The sequence below is a fragment of the Centruroides vittatus genome, unplaced genomic scaffold (genome assembly GCF_030686945.1).
Source record: "Centruroides vittatus isolate TY-2023 unplaced genomic scaffold, ASM3068694v2 contig_388, whole genome shotgun sequence".
Taxonomy (NCBI): Eukaryota; Metazoa; Arthropoda; class Arachnida; order Scorpiones; family Buthidae; genus Centruroides; species Centruroides vittatus.
The window spans coordinates 1,701,777-1,726,789 of NW_027122204.1; the positions used below are offsets into that span (position 1 = coordinate 1,701,777).

Genomic DNA, 25,013 nt, shown 5'->3' on the forward strand with positions numbered 1-25,013 from the left:
TGAATTTCAACTTTCACTTTTTATTTTATTCATACCAATGTACAAAATAATTGTGCAGTTAATGAAGTAGACATAAAAATGTATGTTTGTCTAATTTTTGGTAGTTAAGTAAACAAAAAATACAGTATTATACTGAAAATATTTGTACAAAAGTCAATTCAACAGTTCATGGAAATGTATTGGTTGAATGTACTGAATGAAAATAATTAGAGTTCACATTTTGAATTTCTATGGAAGCCATTCACAGAATAACTGCCCCGAACACTAAACATTCAAACTGGAACTTGAAATGACATCTAGTCAACAGATGTTTTAACACTTGACTGAAGAATGTTGATGATTAAATACAAAAATTATGGAATTATATGATGTTCGATTTTCATAATTCGTCGTGTTCCGACTCCTCCTCCTACAAAAAACAAGAAAATTTTTGTATTAAATAATGCATTAAAGGAACAACAAGAGGAGAGAAAAAAGAAAGTTTTCTTCTTACTTCTGCATCTTCTTCTTTTTGGTCTTCTTCATCTTCTGGTTCTTCTGAAGGTTCTTCAACCTAAATAAGTTTGTGGAAAAATTTTAAGTAAAATTTTCAGTATATATATATATATATATAAAATCATTAACATTTTCATAATTTAGAAATAGAAAAAAAATCAATATTTATTTTAAAAAACTGCCTGTGTGAATAAGTGAAATTTTATTTTATTAGTCAACTTTTATATTTGAAGGATTCATTTTGAATTTATTTGCTGAATACATAAAATATTAAGTAATGCATTAAATAACAAATATGACTAATAATGTAAACAAGAAGATTTTTCTATCTGCATTTGTTAGTAGTCATGCCAAACAACTACTGGATTCCACCAAGTTATTTATTTCTAAATAATCAGTTCTAGAGGGAGGTGCTAGGTGCCATCTGTTATTAAATTTAATAATTATAATTAAATTAAATAATTTTTAGAATATTCTGGAATAAAAGAATCAGCCCAGAGTGGGACTCAAACACACAGCTCATACTTACCATAAGGCTGTGTTAAAAGTTACTACCCAAACCTCCAGTATGATCTCTTCCAGGTATATTTAACTATGATATAACCATCCCCAGTTAATTAAAGTAAGTAATTTCTACAAATTATTTAAAAATTAATTAAATGTAAATGCAGATAAATAGCCTGATAGAATCCGGTAGTTGTTTGGCATAATACAAATTTATCAGGTTTGAGAGTTGCTTGTTAGTAGGCGAGGTTGAGGCTGAAGTTTTAAATGCGAAAACGTGTACGTCAGACGTTCAGCGCCGCTTTCCTGTAAGCCTAGAAGTTTGACAATGGTGTCTGGAAAGTTGGTGGAATTATGCTTGACATTCCAAATGCCATTGTCAAATTTCTAGGCTTATAGGAAAGCAGTGCCGATCGTCCGACGTACACATTTTGCATTTAAAACTTCAGCCTCAACCTTGCTAGTAGTCTCAAAAATACGATATAATAAATTCAGCTAAGAAATTTTCAAAAAGAAGTCCAAATTAATTCCATTCTTTATTATGTTATCTTACTTATAAACAGATTTTAATTTATCACATTACAAAAAGATAGTAAAAACAAAGTAATAGAATTTAAGATAGAGCAAACAATTGCTTAAGAAAAATTACCTGTAAGTCTTCTGGTACTCCAAGTGTCTTTTTTAACAATATTTCTACTCTTTCAGCAAAAGATGAGGTATCCTGAAGCATGTAACCAGATCTTAATGTTGCAGTCTCAAACATAATATTGGCCATCTGATGAGCTGTCTGATCACTCTTATCTGCCTGTAAATGTATGTATGCATTAAAGTAAATTTAAATTAATTTTTAAACAAAGATCTTTAAAAAACTAACAATGTTTTGGTTGAACATTATTATTTTAAAAAAATTACCATTGTTAAATCAACACACTATGTGATTTCAGTATAGTTTAGGCAATGATTTATACTACATGTAAATCATTTTAAAATTTTTTTAAAATTAAAAACTAGTAAACATTTTAGCTTGGCATAGCAGTAACAATTTCATCAGAATCCATTTTTATAATAATTAGAAATAGCAGTAGTAATATGAATAATTTATAAAATAAATTAGAGATTTTAATAAGAATCTATCAACAGTATACTAAAATAAAGACAGATTAGTGTATTTTTTCTATTTGTTAATAACCTTGTTAATATACATGCATATTAATGTTTCAACATGCTATTTAGTCAACTTACCGTATTTTACGGACTATAAGACGCACTTTTTTCTTCGAAAAATTGCCTCCAAAATTCAGGTGAGTCTTATAGGTATTTTTTAAAAAAAATTGCTTAAAAATTAAGGTGCGTCTTATAGTCCATAGTGTCTTATAGACCGTAAAATACAGTATTTATCAAGAATTAATTTATGTATTTTGAAAAACCAGCCCAACTGTTTTTGTTTGTATCAAAATTTCTTGGAAAGTATATATTTGTTTTCTTACTATTGATTAACAGTTAATAAATGGGAGAAGAAGAAAAGTTTAAAAAAAATGTGTGTTGAATTATCAAGATATGTAAATTGTAGAAATGTTAAAAACTAAACTCATTATGCACAAACTAATTAATACTAATTCATGTTTATATATTGATATTTATATTGAATATTTTGTTAATTAATAATGAAATTATTTTCTTTGTGAAGAAAGTATTTAATTACAATTGAATTTCGTAATTTTTACAGAAAATTATATTGTATTTTAATGTACAAATTTTGTGAACATTTATGAGCTACTTAATAATTCATCTGTAGAAAGAATTCCCCAAAGCAATTGATATTGATTCCCAAAGGGATAATTCAGGAGGTCAATAAACTCTGAGGTATCGAAAGTTGACAACCAAATGTTATTTTTATTTTTGCATCAAACACCAAGCATTAATTCATTCATTTGTCAAGAAAGCAATGACACATAATTAATCAATAAATTTGGAGCAAAGCCATTTAATTTTCAATGCTGCAATTTTATGTGATTACGTTTTAAAATGCAAAATTAATATTTTTGTCATTCATCATTTCATCGAAATAAGGATTTAAATCTTATTATAGGAGGCAGCAAAATTACTATGATTTTATTGTAAAATGAAAACTAACAAAACATCAGTTTAGAAAAACCTTACTATATTGGTATTTAAATAAAATGAACAACTATCCATGTTCATTCTATATAATGCAGTCACCGAATCTGATTTATAAGAACTCATGGTGTACAAATCTTAAAGCCAATTGTTTGAAAATAAATTCCTTTAATTTACAGTTGGCCATGTCTTGATGACAATATCTCACCCACAACAATTATTCATATTAAAAATGCAAAAAGTGAACAATAGTGAATCAACATAAAAATATAAAACTATAAATGTAAATAAAATAGTTATACATAATGGTTAATGTTACCTATGGTAGCCAAGATGGCGACGGGGAAATTCTAGAGGCCGACGGGGAAATTCTAGACCGCGGTGGGGAAATTTTTTCACTCTCCGTTCGAGATTGCGACCGGGATTACGTCATGATTTCGTCATCAACTGAAGATATCCGTAGAGGGCGCTTTGATTCTTCGAATTGCGTGTTATCGGAATTATGCAAATTTTTCCTCCGAGTATGAGTGGGCGTCTTGTCGTGCCGAGAGATTTCGTTGGTTTTTTCTTACTTCTGGAATTTTTCTATTACGAGGTAATTTGTAATGTTCTTAATTTTATTTGCGAATTTAGGCTGTTGGAAAAGTTGTTTATATTGAAAAGTAGGCTAAGCGTTTTCTGTGATTTTTGGAATAGATATTTCGCAACCGAGTCATGGCGGATTGTGATTTAGAATCGGACGGATTTTGGAAACAGTGTACTGGACGACGTTTTTATCAGTTAATCGAAGCGGAGTATTCCGAGTTGGGATTAGACGAAAGAATTGATGGCGGACTGAAATTCGCCGTGAAATTAGGCCTCCAACACGCCGAGGAAGTTTGCGAGGAATGCGGCCAAACATGCAAATTGATTTATCGCAGCGACCGGAATTCTTGCGCGATGCGTTGCCGAAAATGCAGGCGGAATAGTTCGGCTTTCGATGGAACGTTCAAAGGGAAATGCGGCAATGTTTCGTGGGCCAATCTGTTGGCATTCATATGGCACTATATTGGTTTAGAGTGCACGACGAGTAATTCGGCAATTTCCTCGGGCGTTTCTAAAAAGGCAGGAATAGACTGGGCTAACCACGTACGTTTCGTTATGTTAGTGTCCTTACACAATCTGACATCGTTTAAAATAGGAGGCGTCGGCAAAACAGTGGAAATAGACGAAACAGTGATATGTAAACGAAAATACGAGAAAGGAAGAAAGATGAAAAGCACTAAATGGGTCGTCGGAGGTTTGTGCCGGGAGGACAAGACTTGTTTTATATGCCAGGTTAATGACAGATCTGAAATAACTCTCAATTGGATCATTTCGAAATACGTTAACTCCGGCAGCTCAGTGTTCACAGACGAATGGAAGGGATATAACCACATCGACGATTTAGAAGGTATAGAAATTTCTCATAAAACAGTAAACCACTCTGAAAATTTTGTCAATCCGATTACAGGCGTTCATACTCAGAATATCGAAAGATTGTGGGGTCACTTAAAAAACAAGAAGAATTTGCCGAAACATTACACAGAAGATTTGTCGGATTCGTATATGTACGCATTCATGTATAAGAAGTATCACAATTGGACGTTAAAAAATCCCGGCGAAAAATTCCACACCTTTATCAAACACGTCAGAATGATATTTCCCGGTCGCGGAAAAGTACCTAGTTGGAAAGAACCGGAGACCATTCCGGCCGCTCCCGCACCTATTGCCAAGAAGAAAAAGGTGGAAAAAAACGAGAACATTGTTAAAAGAAAAGCGCAAAAGAGATCCTCTTCTCATGCCGGAGAATCAAGTTCAGTCGACGGGAAACGAAGAAAAAGAGGAAAGGCTCAGTAACAAAGTAAGTGCTCTTGTTTTTTCGTTCGTGTGTTTTTTAGTATTCTTAATATAGACCGTCGGGTAGAAATAACCTTCACGTCGCCGTTTAAATGTACGGTAGAAAGAAAAAATTTCGCGGTCGCCGCGTGCAATATACGGGCGGGGGAAAAATCCCTGCCGCCGTCTAGATTGTAGGGTAGAAAAATTTCCCCGTCGCCATCTTGGATACCATAGGTAACATTAACCTACATAATAACATACAACAACAAGACCATAAAAGATTACACAGTAGAAACTACTTAAGCAATTAGTGACCTAAGAAAGCATACTTTTTTTGCACACACTTGTTTAAATTTTGTATATTCAAACTGAATAATATTCTCACAATTTCCATGGCAATACAATAAAATAAATAAATGAAAAAAACAACCAACCATTCTCTAATTTACATTACAAGTATTTACAATGGGAATTTATTATTATATATGAATCATAATCAGCCCATTAAACATTTTATAGTAAACTAATCATCAGAATAAATCAGCCTATTTTCTATGAATGGAACTTGCAATGTGGCAGAAAGTATATCTGAATTAAAAATGTAAGGTAAATTCATAAATTTCATTTAATAATAATGTTTTTTTAGTAGAGGTGGGTAGTTCCAGGTTGGAACTGTTTTGGACTCTATACTAGTAGGAACAGTTCAACACTGAGTGTCGAGACAGTTCCAATTGGAAATACATTCATTTTGTACTTTTATGAATACGACTTTTCATTGAATATTGAACTGTATCTGGATTTAAACTTTAACTAAATGAAAATGTTCCATGAGATTTTAGGAATCAAATTATAAATTTAAAATACTCAAAACTAATGATATTTAAAAACTTAATAAAAATATAATTAGAATTCATAATTACTTGTTTTTATTAGAAACTAAAAGATATGTCTAGCATTGCCCAGCAAAAAAGTGAGAAAGCTAAACATTAAAAGGAAAACAGTATTAAAATTTAAATATAGTTGCCTTACAGTCCTTAATTCTAATTTATTATTAAATGTCTACTTGGGCACAAATTATTATTAGGAGACGGATAGCTTATTGGTTTGATTAGAACAACTCTTAAAAAAAATGAAATTATGCAATTTTGTATTTAAATTCCTTCAAAATATAATTTCGTTGTACATTAGTAAATTTGCATCCTCATACAATGTCGTGGTAATACTGCTGATGAGGGGCATGTCAGCCTGAAACACATGTAATATGTGTACAGGAAAAATTACCACAGGTGATATAATAAAGAAATTTTGTTTTTTCTGATTCAGAGCTCATCTTTATACTGATGCTTTGGATATAGATACAAAGTCCTAATAATAAGTTGGTCCAAATAGACATTTAATAATAAATTACATATTAAAATTTGGTTATTTTAGCATATCATTGTTATGTTTATCACGAAATATGGAGGAGATCAAATTAGAAGATGAGTAGGACATTCAGATTTCATGAAAGTCTATATTTTCCTCAGAGTATTATTATTAAAAAAAATTGGTGCAGATAGGTCAAAAAGTTACAAGTAGAGAAGCAAACATTCTATTATATATATAAAACCAATGAGAACCAACAGTCCAGGTAATTCTGACAGAACATAATAGTTCTGAGAATCATGTAGTCCAATTGTTACAGAAATAGATTCCCACCTTTATTTAATACAATTGATTAAAACAAAAACTATATTTTCAGCAGCTATGGAAATTCACACTGGAATACCTTAGTCCACTATGATTAGAAAAAGTAGTCTTAATCCAGATCTTGAAGATATCAGTTGACAATAATGTCATGATATACCAGGCCTGGCCAACCTGCGGCCCATGTTAAATTGTGTGGCCAGCTAAGCGATATTATATATTTATTAAAACTTTTGTTTCCCGTTATGTGAATACCAAAACAATTAAATAAATGAAAATTTGCACGTGTCATTGTTATAATGTGCAAGTTCAAGTACGAACTCTTGGTATAACAATAAAATCATATTCATTTTGTATTTGTTTTACTTTTTTAAAAGCATGCTTGCCTAAATTGTGGCCCACTGTAATGTTACGCGTGATCAAAATGGCCCACAAAACAATTTGGGTTGGCCAGGCGTGTGATATACCATGCCTAATTGCCAAATTTTTTATTATTAAGTTGTTGATGTGTTGATTAAAAGTAAAAAGTTTACTATGAAAAAAATCACACCCAACTGTATATATTCAATAAATTCAATATGAACATTATCAATCATCAAGAAATGAACCAACTAGATCAATAATTACATAATTTATTTCCAAATAATTTTAAATCAGGTTATTAAGTACTGTACATTCAAATCTTCCTGTAATATTGTTGGATTACTGTTAATAATTTTTTTATATCTGTCTGTATATCTGTATATAATATGATAATATTTGCAAAAATAAAATCCTCTATCAATTAAAATCATAAATAAAATTTTTTATTTATGATTTTAATTGATAGAGGATTTTATTTTTGTATAAAAGGATTGACATTCAAAGTTTGGGACTTCTGATCCACTGCATACTGAAATTATCTAACTTAATTTTCTTGGTTTTAAATTGGATGTAGTCTGATTAAATATTTTTAGTAATGTATGATAACTTGATGAAGTAACTATACAGACATTTATATAAAACAGATTGAGAAGCAATTAAGTTACACATATTAATGGAAAATTATGCATGGAGAAATAATTTTTAAAACAAACATTTATACTTACTTCAACTCTTCGTAGAAGCTCTTTTATGAGTGGATGATATGGGTTCACTTCTAATGTTTTCTTTTGACTTAAATAATAACTGGAAAAGTAATTTTAATTTAGTACTTTAACATGTTAAAACTTTTAAAAATTCAATTTTATCTATACTAACTCTCTTGCTGAATCATAAGATTTGCTATGTGCATTGCTTCTAGCCAATCTCTCCATATTGCCTGTCCATCCAAACTGACTCGCTACTAATGCACAGGGTGACGAGTGAAGTCTTTGAGAAATAGTGGCTTTAGAGATCTAAAAAAATGAATTAATTAAAGTACATCTCTATAAATAAAAAATGTTTTTAATACAAAATTAAACCTTACTTTATCTTTAAGAATATCTTCTTCTAGCCATTTAGTAAGAGATTCAAACTGTTTTGCTAAAGCTTCTTGTTTTTCTTTTGCTTTCTCACCATCATCTATTTTCAAACCATCCTTAGCCACATTTTGGAATTTCTTCCCTTCAAATTCTGGAAGTGCAGAAATTGAATATTCGTCAACTGGATCTGTTAAGTAGAGAATTTCATATCCTTTTTTCAACAGACGTTCCACAAATGGAGATTTTTCCACCTGTAATACACATTTAAGAAAAAAATTTAAAAACAAAGTATATTACAGTCTATACCTGAATTATTTGAATTAAAAAGTCATGGACTAAAAGTTTTACCTCCTGCATGCTAGATCCAGCCATATAATAAATATACTGTTGCTTTTCATTCATTCGTTCGACATATTCTGCGAGAGATGTTGTATTTGAAGGAGCATATGATGATGGAAATCGCACTAATTTAGCCAATCTTGATCTATTGCTAGGATCTTCAATGATGCCTAATTTAAGGCTATATTCAAAAGAGAAAAAGCCAGTTAATTTTAAAAACAAAACAACACTAATTATTTTTACACCATTTAATATAGTTAAATTTTACAGTACATGGCTTCTACTGAATGTAATCTGTTTGGGATTCACATATATTGATAAAAACTGACTAAGAACATAAGCAAATATATAAACAAGACTGCATTTAATGGAAATTCTAGTTTTGTTGACTGACATTAAAACTATTAAAAATATAATTAATAATAAACTTCCAGGTTAGAAAATGTTTTTCTATATTATTATAACATGAGTTAATAATAATGTTTTGAATTTGCTAATTACGTTGACATTAAACACTAGATAAATATATACCAGAATCCATTTGTAGCTTATTTATTATGAAAAACATTTATAAAAGGTGAACGAATTAGATTTAAATATAATTTTTCAACGTTTATTTATTATAAATAAAAATTTCATTAATAATTTGTACAACATGACAAATTTAACGAAAGAACTAATTTTTTCGTCCTTAATTTTTACTGTTTTCCTGCACTGATTGCTTATATAGTTTAAAAGTTTTGTTTATTTTTGTTATCTGTATTGCACATTTAATCTTGCATGCCTTAAAACAAATCATAAAATTCAAAAGTTTCTAGAATTATCCTCAAATGAATATTCACCTCATATTTTTGGATCTAGCTGTTGCCAATATCTATAGCATCAGTTCTTGTACATGTGAAGCACCAACAATTTGTTAACCATTTGTTTAATACAAGTGAGTTGAAGATATCAACAACTGAGCAACATGCAAATATCAAAATTTGTTCTTTTGCATAAAAAGTCATCATAGCAGATATTAACAATGTTTCAGGAAGCATATGATGACACAGCAATGTGGAAATTGCAAGTTCACACAAGTGTAAAACAAAAAATTGTTTTCTTAATAATGCATCTACACATCAATCCTAAAATAGTCAAGCAGTGCTTATTAAAACACAATGGAGATGTCACTAAAACATCCTGCATATTTTTGATTTGCGACTGTCACTATCAAATTATTAAAATGTGGCAAATGTGTTTAGAGATCTTTTTAAAAAGAAAGATTCCAGTGTGTTTACAAAACTTTATAAACTCTGATAAATGTGTACAGCTGCTCAGGGAAGCTATTTTTAAAGAATATTTATTTTAAATAACATTAATGCTATTAATTTCTATATAATGAAGAAATTCCAGAAATTTTTGAACCTTAAATGATGACCATGATTATCAGTAAAAATATAGCTTAGCTTAAAAGGTAATAAAGCTAAAAGAAATTTTAGCAATTCTACTATGAAGAAGTTTATGACACTATTTCTAAAAGAATAGTAGAATGAAATTAATTCACATTCTAACAATTCAATTTCAAATACAGTAAGTAACATGCACTAAAGTGATGTTGACAGGATATTTTGGAAACAACAATTTTTCTAAATTACAAACAATGCAGTTTAAAATGTTACTGATGCCAAATAATAAAAAAGAATATCAAAATTGATCTTCCATTTTAATTTTATAAACAGTAAACTTTAGTTATAAATCTTTTTCATAATTTGTTTAGTTAACTTTTATGTAATTTAAAATTCTATGTTCTGTTTGTCACACTAAAATTTGTAAACAGAGTAATGTAGACTTTTATATAACCACCACAATTATACCTAAGAAACCATTATTAAAATATAAATTTTAGGAAAATTTTTTTTTGAAAATGAACTTAATGAGCACTTTTGAAAAACATTTAATTTTAATAGAAGAATTATTTCTTTTCCTTAAATTATATTTAAAGACATGTACGCATGCATGCATCCATGTAGAAATTCTACTGATGGGAAAAATTCTCCGTTTGAAATATTTTGTCTTATTTCATTGAAACTATTAAGTTTTATCTGAAGTGTTATAGAATTTGTAGAACTGATTAATACTTTTAAAAAATGTTGCCATATAAGCAAAATATACTGTTTACTTCTATATGAGTAGTAAAAAAAAAAAACAGTATTTATTTATTTTTATAATTACTTTACTTTGTAAGGAACTGAGTCCGAGCGTTATTTTTATTTTATTATTATTTTTCGTTTTATTATATTTTGTTTGGGGCTTATGTTTATTTAGGACAAAGGTTCCCCACCACCTTCTTATTAGTAACGAAAAAAAAAGATAAACCAACTCACGAAAAAAACTAGCGCCGTAGGAAAAATTCTCGTGCACTTGCGCTACCCTGCGGAAATAAACAGTCCGCAGAAAAAAAATGGAGGGGGGAATCCCCACACTAGCAAAGAACTTACTAAACCATCATAACATCCCAGAAAATTGTGCGAAATACTTTGTAAACGGTTTATAAGCTTTTGTCAGAAAATTAAAGCTGCCAGAAAGAAACTTAATGTTAGAAAACTAAGTATGTAAATAAGGGGAGTAACCCAGCTGAGTTGTGACGTCACCTCACAGTATAAAACCAGCATGTCAACTAAAGAAAGAGAGGCGATTCCTGGTCGAAGTCCAGAGTGAGAATTAGGCAATCGAAGGTGTTAAAGAGGAATTCGATTGACGATAGCGAAAGGGATTGAGGAAATAGGTTCTTAGTATAGTGAGGTGACGGATAGACGTTTCGTTCTTAAGAGATTTTGTTCATAGTTCCTAAGTATTTGATTTGTCGAATTATCAAAGGGGAATTAATATTAAGTTAAGCTAAGTAGCTGAGTTTATTGTCGGGTTGACTTGTTGATTTTCGTTAATAAATTTTGTTTTGGATTATAGACAATTGTACATAGTAAATTCTATTTACTAATTAAATATATTTGAAACTTTTTTGCTTTGACTTGATATTTGTCGTTATTCTTACTAATATTTTCGGTGCATGCGTAAAAGCCCAGGCCTGGCAAACTAATCTCGAATCCACGTAAAGTACCCGTTAGGTTAACAGAAGTTTTACCAACCACAGTTAGTGTCGGTTTCCTAAGATACTAAAAATAGTACTTTACAACTTACTTTGTACTATATTCTTTCCAAAATTTTTCATACTCTTCTTTTGGTATCTTTTTAATCATATCCAATGTTTTTCTGACCAGTTTCTTCTTAATGACTTTCAATAACTTATGTTGCTGTAATGTTTCTCGTGAAACATTTAATGGTAAATCATCAGAATCAACCTGAAAAAGTTAAATTACTTTTAATAAAATTTTTATTTAGAAAAGTTTTTAAATTTAAAATTTTTCAAGTAATTGATGCAACTCTTAAAAGTTAATTCACATTAACAATGTAGCTAAGGACATAAAATGAATGGTAATGGCTATAAAAATTTTTAAAGAAAAAAAAAACTCTCCCCAAATAATATTTAAAATATATATATATGTAAAACGTATTTTAAATAAAAAATTAATAAATATATAATAAATAAGTATTTATAAATAATTCAAAATTTCATTTAATAGTAAGTTTTGTAAGAATACAAAATATATAACTTTAACATTCAATTTCTTACTAATTTGAGTTGTTTTATATTAAAATAATTAAATTTTCATCTAACATTTCAATTTAGGCTTGTTAATTTTGTAAAACAAATACAACTAATTAAAATATAATATTTCTCACAATAAGACAAGTGCAGTGATAATCTATAAGAAAATTTATCAAATATGCATTAATATAGAAGAGAATAAAAATAAAAGTTTTAAGTACCAGTACTTAAATTTCACTAAATACTTCAAGCATTTGTTTAGATTATTTTAAAAGACAAAATTTAGAATTCTGGATACTTACCACACCTTTTACAAAGCTAAGATAATTTGGCATCATATCTTGAAAATCATCAGTAATGAAAACTCTGCGGACATATAACTGAAAAATCATGAAAAAACTCGTTATAACATTTACATTGGCTAATTTTAGTCTGATATAAGTTGTTCAATAATAATAATAATAATAATAATAAAATACCTTAATATGATCAACTTTAGTTCCATATCTGTTGAATGATTCTGATGGTTGAACACTAGGAATATAAAGCAAAGATTTAAATGTGACTTCTCCTTCTGCAACAAAATGGATCTTTGCTAAAGGACTAGAGGTATCTTTTGTAATTGATTTGTAAAATTCTTCATATTCATCATCTGTAATCTCATTAGGTCTAGAATAAAAATATGTAAATTAATCATTTAACCAATATTTAGAGAAAAAAAACAAGTCTAGGTACATTCATAATATCAAACATAATGCCAAATGAACTGCCAGATTAGTAAAAATTGGGCTGAAGAATAATTTAATAATTAAAATAATTTTATTATAGGTAGGTAGTTAGAGCATCATCTAATAATTTAAATCTAGAATATTCTGGGAGAAAAGGTCAGCTCTGAGCAAAACTTCCAACCCTCAACTCCTGTATACTGTACAAATGCATTGCCAATTAAGCTACCTGGACTCCCATCCAATCTTTGCTCCAGAGCAATTAATTAATAAACTACTTTATATGTAACCATACTGGTCACTTACACATCAACCCAATTCAATGCCATGTTATTAAAGTGTCAAATATAGTTTCTAAAAGAATTAAATTGCTTAATTTATCTTCTAGTATGTATATTTGCTTTATTTATCTTCCTAATAATCTAAATAAATAATTTAAATCAAGTTTGTGATAACATAAATTTGTCAAATTACTCATAATGTATTAGGAAAAGGGTAATTTTTCTTCTGCATATTTACTTAAAATATCTCATTGTCATTACTAATGCTTTATCAATTATGCAACATTGAATCTTATCACTATAAAATGTTTTAAAATTTTTATAAAAGTACAACTTACAAGGAGATGGTCAGATGTTCAAGTTTCAAATTTGAACAAAACTTTGTGAGCATATAGCCCTAAATACAAACAGTTCCTTTTCTCGGAAATTCTTGAGACGTGGGTCCTATAATTTGGACAAGGAGCTGTTTGCATTTAGGACTACGTGCTTACCAAGTTCAGCTCGTTTCAGAGACCTGAATGTCTGACCCTTCTCCTTGTTAGCAGATATCTAACATAACTGAAGAATCTGGAAAGCTTAGCTACTTTAGATCAATTTTTTTAAAGTCTATTGTATGTATTATATATTTAAAAAAAAGCACTAGAAAAAAATTTGGTCAAGAAATTTTGTAAAGTAAAAAACTTGTCATCTGGTAGAAATTTGAGGTATAATACATTTTTAAAGAAAAATGAAATCTTACCAACTGAACTTTACTTGATATCTATGGTGATTATTTATTAAAAAATTGGAGATATTTTACAATTATGTAAATGGGAGTTTTTGAAGTTTTATCACATTTTTGACAAAGGAAAAGACTTTTTATATAAAGGAAGTATGCTAGTGCTTTATATTCCTTTTTATATATGATTATTCTATTTTCAACATAGTATGTGCATATATTAGCTTACTTTCTAGTCCAAATCGGTTTAGAATCATTGATCAGTTCCCAATCCCAGGTTGTTTTTTCAACCTTCTTTGTTTTAGGTTTTTCTTCCTTTTCTGTTTCTTCTTCAATTTTGGCATCTTCATCTTCTTCTGTTGCTGGTTCTTTTGTTGTTGTTTCTTCTTCTTCCTCTTCAATTGGTTCTTCAACTGTTTCAGTCTAAAATAAATAAAATGAATTAGTTGAAATTCAAACATTATGAAAATTAGTCAATATAAAATTATTTAAGATATATGATTACCTTGCTCGTCCACAGATAGATATTGAAGTTAATAAACTGGCTGTATTTTTGAATCAGATTCTTCAAGGTATCTTCTTCCAAGAAGTCGCGGGCTTCTTCTTTCAAATGGAGAGTAACAGTGGTACCTCGTTTAAGTGTGTCACCTCTTGGATCTTCACTAACTGTGAACGAAGCAGCATCAGATTCCCAAATGTGTTGCTTGTCTTCGTTGTGTTTACTTGTTACTATTACTTTGTCCGCAACCAAGAAAGATGAATAAAATCCAACCCCAAACTGTCAAGAGGTAAACCAAAAAATTAAAAACAGCCATTTAAAAACTTTAATATTTAAATTTGAATTTTATTTCAACAACTTACTTGACCAATCATGTCTCCTAATTCAGCAGTAGTAGCAGATTCTGCTACTTTTTGCAAAAATTCAGATGTTCCGGATTTTGCAATAGTACCAAGATTATTAACTAGTTCCTCTTTGGTCATACCGATTCCTGTATCTGTTATGTGCAATAGATGGTTCTCTTTATCACTCTACCATGAAAATAATTTGCTATTAACAATATATTCATGGTTATATTATTTTTGTAAATGCTTTAAAGATGTTAATACCTTTATTCTAATTGACAGTTCTTCTGTAGCAGATAGAGCATCTTTATCTGTTAACGAGAGCACTCTGATTTTGTCTAATGCATCCGAAGCATTAGAAATCAATTCACGAAGAAATATCTAAAAGTTTTATTAAAAAATTTTATTAAAAAAGACTATTCTAATAAACTTTTTTAAACATTTATTTATAATTAAATTACCTCTTTATTTCTATACAAGGAATTAATGATAAGTTTCATCATCCGATTGACTTCGGCTTGAAATGCAAACTTTTCTGCTTTCTCTCTCATTTCTTTTATTTGTGCTACACTCAATCCATCCAATTTTATTGCTTCTTCCTCCCTAAAATTAAAGATTTTTTCTGAAATTAAGTTCATAATTTGTCTAGTAATTTTATAAAATAGTGAAGTAACAACTTCATAATATTCAAATCATACAAATCAAGCAAACCATTACTTAACTGCAATTCTTTATTTCCAAAATAAACACAGTAAAACCTCACTAATTCAAAATTTAATGGGTAAAAATAAATCCCTACTACGAATGAAGGTTGAATCAAGTTTAATATCCAATTTTCACGACCATAAATTCCCCATTATAGTGTTGTTTCTGAAGAATCTGTTTACATAATGATTACAAAATTGTACATAGTTTATGGTGCTTTTGAGTGCATTATCTAGATACCCCTTGTGTTCCACTCAGACTGCCGGTAACATAACATATCAGTAAAAGGATGTCAACACAAAACTGTAATGACGTTACATTAAATTATTAAAGAAGTTCTGGCAGTTGGAATATTTATTATACTATTTCTTAGAATCCATTCTGTAATTGGCATAATTGGATTTACGTTAATAATTCGTTTAAAAGCATTTAAATTTTTCTCTACCAAATCAAAGCTACGTATTATAAACAAAAATAAACTATTTCTACAATATTACAAAATCTCAAAGCCTGTATTAATAAAGTAATTGACAGAAGAGTTGCATAATGGCCATTTCTGATTGCAGGATAGCAATCACAAAATAATATATGTAACAGCTAGATATAAATTATATCTTTATGGTAATTTAGATTTATTTAAATGAAATAACTTATTTAATTCATTAAACTAATTATTCAAAATATTCAATTGGAATATTTTAGTTAATGTTCTGTATGATTAAGTTAGTGACTTAGGAAAAGCAATTTTAGTATAAGAAGAGACAAATTCCAAAATACACGAGAAAAAAAATGAATTTTATTGCGTAAAAATTCATTTTGATCCTAATATCAAGTTACTATCTAAATCGAGTGTGGCAAAGTTTAATGATAAAGTACTGAATAAATCCAAAATCATTAGATCTTTGGTTATGTTTTTATGAGAATTATACATATATAATTTACGTAAAAATGTATTAATAATCTAAAAATATTCTAATATATGTAATTAAAATGGTGATGAAATTTTCTATTTTTACAAATTAAACTCTCAAACGTTAAAAATTGCTAGACATTTTGATTTACATCATCCTATTAATATTTATTATAAAAAAAAAAAAAAAAATCTGTAAATTAGATGTAATTTATATTTTCAAAAACTAAATTTGAAAATATTTAGCTAATGTTAATTTAAAAATTTGATTAAAAAACAAAATTTCGTAAGACATATTTTATTATTATATTTAAAAAACACTGTTTATTTTAGTAATTACTCTTTTACAAAACAATTAAAAAAGAAACAAAATCTGTCTTGACAGCATTTATCATCATTATTATTGCCTCATTTACAATTTTAAATAATTATTAAAATTCTTTCTGTCATGCATTATTTCAGTTTTATTAATAAAATAGTTCCTTAATTTACGTAGAAAAATTTTATCTAAAATCTTGAATAGGGTCGATGCTAAACGTACGAGCATCCCGAGTGAGGTCACCTTGGCGTCTCTCAATTGGCAAAAATATACAATAGCATAACCATAAGCATATTAAAAACAATTTGTAACAAAAGATCAATTAAATAAAAAAAAAATGTGTAATTTGTTCACTAATATTTAAAACATTTCCTGGTCAACAAAATTAACACAAGCATTTAATAAAAATACCAATCAGAAGGAAATAATTAGTAGAGAAAAAAAAAATGATGATCAATTGGAAAGAGCTAAATTCTTAGGATTTATTTGATAGAGATTAGAACTTGTTCAGGAAAAATTTAAGAATATACTAGGTACAATCAGTCACGTAGCTAGAGTTTGTGCCACTCTAAACAATCCTTGTGTTTTTTGTGGGGTTACACACAACATAATTAGACAAAAAGTGAAAAATGACAGAGACATAGGGAAAACCCATGGAAAGAATTAGGACACTTACTGGTGCTATTAAGTGCAAGGATCAATAAGGACATCTTCAAAGGAATGTGGTCTTTATCATTGTCAGAAATTCTGGTAATGAGCAGTATTTTTGTGAAAAAATAAAAAAAATCACTAGACATCATCTTATCTATCCTAATAAAAAACTTCTCTTTGTTGCAATACAACAAAAGTGCCAATTAGGGTACTGTCCTCCCCTATGCTATTGGCTATATCTTTTATGTTGCATGAATAAAGACACCATGGGGCAATTGCACAACTGTGATTACTGATTTTGAACTAAGTTATTCGTTCGAATAATTTGTTTAGAATAAATTTAATTTACTATTAATATTAGTAATAATGAAACAAACTATAGTATTTGCTTAACACTGCAAAAATTAAAGTTAGATTTTAAGTGAAATATAAATTAATATAAAATTTAGAATTTAATTTAAAATTTGATCCTTGATATCAATAACAACTTTCAAAATGATACACCATGAGAAAATGATAAGTTTCAAAGAGATTAATTTCCAACTCGTTTTAATGCAGTGTAATTTAAAATATCACTTTAGTAACAATAATTGCTAATATAATCTAAAACAAGTAAAATGGCAAAGCTGTATTTGGGACAAGACTGTGTCTCGGAGACTCACTACTAAGCGAGATCACTGACGCTTGGCGGGTCTCGTTCTCATTCTCTAATTTTCTTTGATATCGCTGGTTTTAAGCGTGATCATTCAAACTTCACAAGCCACGACCGCGAGGTCGTCCACAATGCATTTTTGGTGAAATTAACCTATCCAATTTTGAAATTTCTCTTCGTTGCAGCATGTCACCCTGGGTTGAATTTTTGTCGATGACTAATGAAAATTTCCAGTTTTTGAAAGAAATAATCCTGGCTGTTGTATCGTCCAAAGCTATTTTATTATTCTGCACAAACAATATACAGGGTGTCCCAAAAAGATGTACTCACTCTTTGATTGTCAAATATATAAATATTTTTTTGTAAATAGATGTGTCTTGACAAACACACAGTCCTAAGAAGTTAAATCAAGAAACAAATAAATAAATACATTAATTTAAAACCTATTACTAAATTAAAAAAACATATTATTAATCGTCTATCAAAGAGTGAGTACATCTTTTTGGGACACCCTGTATATATACTGTTGTTTGTGTATATATATATTATATATATATATATAATATATATATTAATAAAATGTAAAAAGAAAAATTATATTTTGGAAGTTATAATTTATAATTTTATATTAAAACTAACTAGCGCTATCTAGTTTCAAAAACATTTTGATGATGAAACGAGATATCTTTGGTCAACCAGTCAAGGTCAGCACATGGCAACCAGAGATATGTGGGGAATAACATGGGGCAGGTAAATAGATTTTTTCAAAGATTGGTCTGTCAAAATTTGGTTTAGCAACATTCGCATTTCCAACTTCCCAATAAACAACGCATGCACAAATCTTGCACTACTGCCTGTTTGTAGAGTGCATTACCATTTTGTATTTTATTTTAACTTGGTTCTCAGTTCCCTGAGTACCTACAAGCCTGGTTTTTTTAATACATGCATGATTTGAGCACCTAATACTCTGTGCCAAATTGCAACTCCTGACATGTACTCCTTCATACCTCTAAGCTGGTAAGTGAGCAGGCACTGCAATTTTATAAACAAGACAGTCTTGTCAAAAATAAAATGATTGATATTCTAATCATTAAAAAAGATATGTAGTATGTTGTATATGTTATTACATATTGTGCACACTTATTAAATTCAATATTGAAGATATAACCAATTTTCGATGATGCCAAGTGAAAAAATGTAGAAAATTTTATAATCTGTCCAAGATTTAAACCAAATGCTAATGATTATAAATATAATTTATTTTTATACAAAAATTTCATAATGAAAATTATAAAAGAAGTGATATTGGTAGTCGATATACAAAACTGATAATTACCTCATGCCTAGGAAGCATAATTACCACAGACGGAAGGAGTGAAAGAGATGTTACAGTGAGAATAGCTGAAGCAAAACAGGCATTTTATAGGAAACAACAGATGTTAACATTGAAAAATGTATCAAATTGATGTTAGGAAGAGATTCATTTATGGAGAATAGCATAGTACAGTTCGGAGACATGGACACTCCAAACATCGGAGAAAAGAAAACCGGAGGCCTTTGAGATGCAGTGCTGGCAAAGAATGATGCGAGTGTTGTGAATGAAAAAAAAGAATGAGGCTGTTTTGGAAAAGGCAACAAAAAAGAGACAGATTTTGACAATGATAGAGGAAAGGAGAAATGACATGATTGGCCACCTAATTTGACACTCAGAATGGATAAATGTTTTATTGGAAGGAAAGATAGAGAGAAAAAGGGGACGTAGAAAACCCAGAGTGGAATATCTCGAGGAGTTATTATGGAAAAGGCCTTATCAACAGATAAAATAGCTAGCTAAGCAAAGAGAGAAGCTATAAGACTGCATAAATCCATGTTTACCCACCAACCATTGGTTGAAGAGAGAGAGAGAGAGAGAGAGAGACAGAAAGAGAGACAAAAATGAAGACGGTAAAGCTGATCAGAATTAAAAATTTTAAATTAATCTCAATAGAAAAAGATTGAGAATGTTCTAAACAAGATATATTACTTGGTAAATATCAGTTGATAGTTTCCATTTATTATAGTAAGATTGTAAATTGTTGACCCATTCAAATTTAACATTTAATTTCAAAGGTTTCAACAATTTGCTGAATTGTTATCCTTAGATTTACTGTTTACTTAATTGATAGTTTATTGCAGCCAAAGAATTAAACTTCAACCCTAAACATTTTTTTGGTACTGAATTCTGATTTAAGATATTTACTGTGATAAAATAAATCAATTTTGTAGTACAACTGAGATGCAGAATCAGTAATAAAAATTTTCAAACATTTTATTTTAGTATTACCGTATATCTCGACAGATAAGACGAGGTATAAATTTTCGTCGAAGTTTTATAGTTTTAGCATATATCTCTCCTACAAGACGACCCCCAAACTATCATATTATGTCCTACTCATAATTGACTATTCACAAAAATGTCATATGGGCTATTCTATTTTGTGCACATACCCTACTCTCTACTAGTAAATAATTAGTTTGTTCATTTTTTTTATAATGGTTTTAATTTATATAAATTTCAATCTTTTTTTTTTTGTATCTGTCCTATAAGACGACCCTGGATTTTGGGGGCCTTTTTTTATGATTCAACTATCATCTTATCTGCCAAGATATACGATATGTATTTAGATCTTTAGGTTGTTAACTATGTATAATGCATTTTATATATTTGTAAATTACACACACACTTTTTAAAAAATAATCAATATTCTAAAGTGAATACAAATGCACAAATATGTTTCATTTTTTAACAATTATGTTAGGTGTTAAACATTAAAAAAAAAAAAAAAACTATCATTGTTAAAGTAAATATTAAGTTATACCTCAACTGTATAAATACTAACGAGCAATTATTTGTTGTGACATCATCACAATGCTGGGCTGCAATTTTTAATCATAGTTTTAATTTATTTAATTTAAAATATATGCTCTCCACTCAAATCAGTACTGCAGTGTCTTACCCCTGTACATCATATTTTTCCGTTAGTAATGGAGTCGTGCCAGACATCTAACTCCTTTCAGGGGAAAAGTTTTGAATAGTTGAAATATTTTACAGTATATTATAATTATATGTCAAATATTTCATACTGTAATTTAAATTGTTGGAATTTTTTTGCTTCGCTTATGCATTAGTTATTATTAAAGATAGTACTAAATAAACGAAAACAAAAAACAGCAGCGCACATTGGATGAATTACTTTTAGTTAACAACAATAATTATAATTCATAAATTTGTGTTTTAGCATGTTCTTTTAATATCATAGTCAAATAAATCTACAATTAGTAGTAATTCTGATTTTATTAACTGCTCTACTTAATGTTATCAGTATTGGTAAATCCCAAAGTGATAGGCACCATTATTAGGCAAGTGGATAAAATTACCGAATACTGATAACTGGCATATGTTTGCACCTAACCAATGGACTAGCTACATGAAGTTTGCCAATTTTCTTCACGTGTGACATCTAAATAGTTTTCCTTGAAAAGTCCTTCCTGAAAGCATCACCTTATTCTATATAATCCATTTCAAAATTTGTTCTAATAAGAAGACTAGTATATTTTTTTGTAAACTATTTCCATCACAAAAATTTAGAATAACAACATAAAACAAAAATTAATGCTCTCACCCAGAAGAAAAGTTACTCTCAAAGATTTCTCCATTATAATGAATAAATAGAACAGAATCTGTGCAAGAATTTTTTCCAAGATAATATTTTACATAATTACTCAAAGTAATTGTCTTCATTAATTAAAAATATAGCTCACATTTGAGAAATAAAATAGCTGCATTGGATTTCAAAGAAAGAAGATGAATATAGAAAGACAAAAAAAAAAAAAAAAAAAAAACTAGATACTGTCGGACCCACAATCAGATACTGGTTATTGTCAGAAATTTATTGCCAGTTAACCTCCCATAAATAAATTTATAAAGTTTTCTATGGTTAAATATCAGTCCCTCTATTAGCAGAAATCAGTTAATGTCAAGGTGTTTGTATGCACAGTACATTCCACGTATTATAAAGTTCACAGCCATAAACAGCTAAACAAAGTGTTATCAACACAGTTTACTGACATTTTTTTAAAATTATTAATAAATTTTTAAATTCATAACAAAATATCTGTTTTAAGTTATAAAATCTAATTTTTTTTAATGGTTTTAAGTGTGAAATCTAACAGTTTACTTGACCAAAAATTGGAAAAAAACACCATGCTTTGATAGAAATCCACACTTAGAAAGCAAAGGTATAGTTTTCTTTGTTTTTTTTTTTTACCTTATTTAACTTAATGATTACAGTATATGCAATTTTGTACTTGATAATAACTTTAACTGTTTGTTATGTATTTAAATTTAATGTGGCAAATGTAAGAGATACAGTAGGTCTTCATGTACTGGTGCAGTTAAAACCTATTCATCAAATCTAAAAATTTTCTTTTGTATTCCTCTTAACGCCATCATATTTTGACAGTCCCATAGATGCAATATTAAATGGGTTTGACTATAGATAAAAAAAAAACCAGAAGAAAAGAATAGCTATTGACAAAGTCTTATAGTGACATGAAATTTGGTACTGTTTTATTGTCCAAGTGTTTTCTTAATCTTGGAACAGAGAAATAAATTAGGCACAAATCTCTTTTGTTCAAAAAACCGGTTTTGGTGTGTGGTTGTAACCAAGCTAGTTGGCTTGCTTTGTTCCCCTTGCATGTTTTCTATCATGAATAAAAGGCACTAACTGAAGTTACTGCTTGTGATTAATTCTAGATTCTAGACTAAGATTACACATTCAATTGGTGTGCTTGACATAGCAAAAACCAAGTTACAAAGCTAATCATAATGACAAATCTGAAAAGTGTGATTTTAAATGATGCATTAGCAAGGTTGAGGCCGAAGTTTTAAATGCGAAAACGTGTACGTCGGACATTCAGCGCCGCTTTCCTGTAAGCCTAGAAGTTTGACAATGGTGTTTGGATAGTCAATGGAATCATGCTCGACATTCCAAACACCACTGTTAAACTTCTAGGCTTACAGGAAAGTGGTGCCGAACGTCCGACATACACGTTTTCACGTTTAAAACTTCAGTCTCAATCTCGCTATTGACTAATAATTGTATTTACAATACTAAATACAGAGAAGTGAGTAATTCAAACTAATTATTATAAATAGGGTAGTGATGTTTTACATATATATGGTGGCAGAGATCACCATATATCCCTTTTAAAATGAAGGCAAGTGAACTTCACCAAAATTCCTAAAAAGTTAGGTCTACTTTTAAATTACAACCTGAAACAATTTGATTTCTGTATTAACTCACCATATTAACTGAAGTGATTTTATTAGATATTATTGCTGAAGATAAACAAAAATGTTTCAAAGTTAAAGTGGTGATAATTTTTACTTGAATAAAACTTGCATTTGTAAAAACTGTTTAGAATTTGACAATTGTTTAAGTGTATAAACTCAAATTTCCTAAAGATTAAAACAGGATTTATTTTTGCAATAACAGTATTTTCAAAATACAAAATCAGAAACGTAAAATAGCATTTTTTCATGCTTTGAAATTCTCTATTGTTTTTTGGAATTATTCTTTGCAGGTTATGGGAGTTTTATTGCATAAACTAAGAAATACTAGAGTAAAAAGTCAGACGTATGATTACATCATCAGTATTTCCTAATCTGATTCTCTACAATAAGACAGGCTGAAGAGTTAAGATTCCTAAATAGATTGTACACAATTAACAAAAGAACATCTTTGAACATGTTTCATTTAAAGTTTCACAAGCTTGTCATTATTTTTATATAAATGAAAAATTTTAGTTTGCAATGTCTGAACAAATGGTTTTTATCCGTAAACAAGACAAACTAAAAAACAGTCTCGCATATTTTTACTTGTATAAAATACCGTAAATTGTCATCCAAGAATAAAAGAATATTTTACCTCTGTACTGCCTCGTCGTCCGTACGAGAAGCCTCTCTGCTGCTACCCAAATCTTCGTCGACTTTGATTTCATTTTCGGTCTCGTCTTCGGCCAAACAGAGAGTAGCTACAAGAAAAACACAACCGGTTAGACTCTTGTTACATTTTAAACCGTAAACATGTTTGAGTTATTTAATTTTGCAAGTTTCTTAACTGCAAAATCATAAATTTTCTTTCAAAAGCTACAGACACATCAATCTGTCAGGTTAATGCACCCGATATCCCGCTCTTTAAATATTACAGGAAACGGCGTCTTTGTTTATGATCATTTCTCTCTCCGATTGTTTGCTAAAGCAATACTCGATTCGAAGTTAAAATTTTATAAAAAGACGAGGTTATTTATGAATTTTAAACATATCTTTGTTAATATTCAATCAATTAAAATCAAACTTGAAGGTGAAGTCATAAAGTACCTTCAGCAGTGTTTATAAATGATCAAATATAATTTTTATTATAAAAATATATAAGAACTTTGTCTTTATAATTCAGGAAATCTGTAAATACAAATGACATTTAAGAGGTGCTGAAACAAAGGAAATCCTGCAAATGAAAAGTTTATTAATCAGGAAATTTATCAATTTTACTCTTTAAAACTCAATTAATAAGCTAGCAATTCTAGAATCTTCTAAATTTATTATAAAAAAAATAAAAAATAAAAATTATAATTATTAAATTTCACTTAGTAGAAGAGAAAATTCACTAACCTGCCAATAACAACACGCCTAGAAATAAAAGTTTTCTTCTCATATTTGAATAATTCGGTTATTAAAAAGAAAAAAATGGGATCAAACAGTACCAACAACAATGTTCACTGATCGAAATGTGATTAGGTGAAGTACGTTCCACGGTTTTTATCCCTACCGGCTTCTTCTCGTGTTCACCACCAATAGGATAACACCACGATTTACTACCAGCCAATAGAATGATACAACGTTGCCATACGACATTGTGCGCTGGACGCTTCTCATTGGTCGATTGATCCTTGTTGGAATTTAAAGTGTGATGTCAAACACCCGTTTTCGAACTCGTCACAATTTGAAATTTCAAATTTCGAATCGATGTCTATGAAAAATTATTACGTCAAAATGACGTTTAAATAAAGATTTTA

The 25,013-nt window shown here is 29.1% G+C and overlaps 1 protein-coding gene across 2 annotated transcripts; it reads right to left on the reverse strand.

Moving 5' to 3' along the window:
• On the reverse strand, positions 1-24,827 carry Gp93 (heat shock protein 90 Gp93). Of its 2 annotated transcripts, none has more exons than XM_067270930.1 (17): positions 24,610-24,827; positions 23,867-23,972; positions 15,122-15,263; positions 14,925-15,041; positions 14,679-14,846; positions 14,323-14,595; positions 14,047-14,240; positions 12,573-12,762; positions 12,396-12,473; positions 11,625-11,785; positions 8,454-8,625; positions 8,111-8,356; positions 7,903-8,039; positions 7,752-7,830; positions 1,649-1,804; positions 494-553; positions 1-406 (listed from the first exon to the last, which is right to left on the reverse strand). In XM_067270930.1, exons 1-17 carry the CDS (start codon positions 24,650-24,652, stop codon positions 380-382), a joined length of 2,349 nt encoding a protein of 782 aa, XP_067127031.1. In that variant the 5' UTR covers positions 24,653-24,827; the 3' UTR covers positions 1-379. The 2 variants fall into 2 exon arrangements, with proteins under 2 accessions (XP_067127031.1, XP_067127030.1); XM_067270929.1 differs by having other exon boundaries at positions 1-409; positions 24,610-24,826.
• Positions 24,828-25,013: the final 186 nt, after the last annotated feature.